This window comes from Myotis davidii, unplaced genomic scaffold (assembly GCF_000327345.1).
Source record: "Myotis davidii unplaced genomic scaffold, ASM32734v1 scaffold1277, whole genome shotgun sequence".
NCBI classification, from domain to species: domain Eukaryota; kingdom Metazoa; phylum Chordata; class Mammalia; order Chiroptera; family Vespertilionidae; genus Myotis; species Myotis davidii.
The window spans coordinates 1,733,395-1,734,557 of NW_006290682.1; the positions used below are offsets into that span (position 1 = coordinate 1,733,395).

The following is a 1,163-nucleotide window of genomic DNA, read 5'->3' on the forward strand; positions in this document are numbered from 1 at the left end:
TTAGCTTCCTCCAAGTTCCATGAAAAGCCACTTGAAACAGGTCATCTTCTGTAGGTCTTTAGAGAGATTTCCCACCTCCCTGTTTAAATATTTGCATCCCCTCCTTTAAGAAAATATTCAGTGCACTTCTAGCCTATTCCTGCTAGTCTAACACTTGAAAGATAAGGAGAACCGATACTGTTTCATATCATTGTTCTTAAAGTTAACAGGTTTCAGTACTATAGATTCTGGGAGGAATTAAAGCTTTAAACCCACCATAAAGGCTATGGTCTTCATTACGAAGCCATGTAGATAAACCTGTTGATCATATAAAATTACAGCACATGCTTAGAGTCCATGACCTATAGCTACGGAACGTAAAGAAGCTAGATGGTTGGAGAACTGAGAACTCCGGGGGCCTTCGCTTCACCATTCCCACGGGTGTTGTAGTGGCTTCGGGATATACTCACCACTTCTTCCCGCTTGGTCTTGTCTGTGGCGGGCCAAGCTTCCAGAGGCAGGTCAGGAAGCATGGGGGGCAGGGGCTGCATGGGGAACATCGGAGGCAGAGGTGGCTGGGGTGGCAGGGGCTGGATGGGGTGTACGGGTGGCTGGGGCTGGATGGGCTGGTGAGGCTGCGGCTGGACGGGCTGGGGCTGATAGGGCTGCTGGGCGGGCGGAAGGACGTTTGGCTGGTGGTGTTGGGTTGGAGTCATGGAGTGTTGGCCAGGAACTGGCATCATTGGTTGCTGGGGGACCACGGGCTGCTGAGCTGGCACCACGGGGATGTGGTGATGAGGCTGTAGGGCGTGACTCGGGGGGTTCTGCTGGGACAGCACGGGAATGATTTGGTGGTGCAGCCATCCACCCATGGGTTCGTAACCATAGGAAGTGTACTGGTGAGAAACAAAGAGGCAGGTTTACCATTGGCTCATTGGCTTCCAGCTGGAGAATAGCACTGTTTTCTTTGTCCCTGTGACAATCTGAACGCTTATTCGTTCCTCCTGGGCAAGAATTTCTAACTGTGTCCACAGAGAGGACCTTTACAAACTAGACTTCCTGTTAGTGTCAGATGTGGCAGAGCTATGGCGCTTCACTTCGAAGGGAATCGAACTGCACACTTCGTGGTGTGAGAGGATAAAGAACAAAATAGCTACGTACCGGCTGCCTTATCATGCTCTGGT

General features: G+C 50.9%; 1 protein-coding gene across 1 annotated transcript in view; it reads right to left on the reverse strand.

Annotated features, from left to right (window-relative positions):
- Positions 1–365: 365 nt before the first annotated feature.
- AMELX (amelogenin, X-linked) overlaps positions 366–1,163 on the reverse strand; it is a 4,392-nt gene continuing 3,594 nt past the window's right edge. Inside the window, exons 3-4 of the mRNA XM_006763815.1 lie at positions 1,141–1,163; positions 366–875 (exon numbers count right to left, since the gene is read on the reverse strand). Coding sequence (XP_006763878.1) covers positions 366–875; positions 1,141–1,163 — 533 coding nt within the window. The remainder of the gene's footprint in view (positions 876–1,140) is intronic.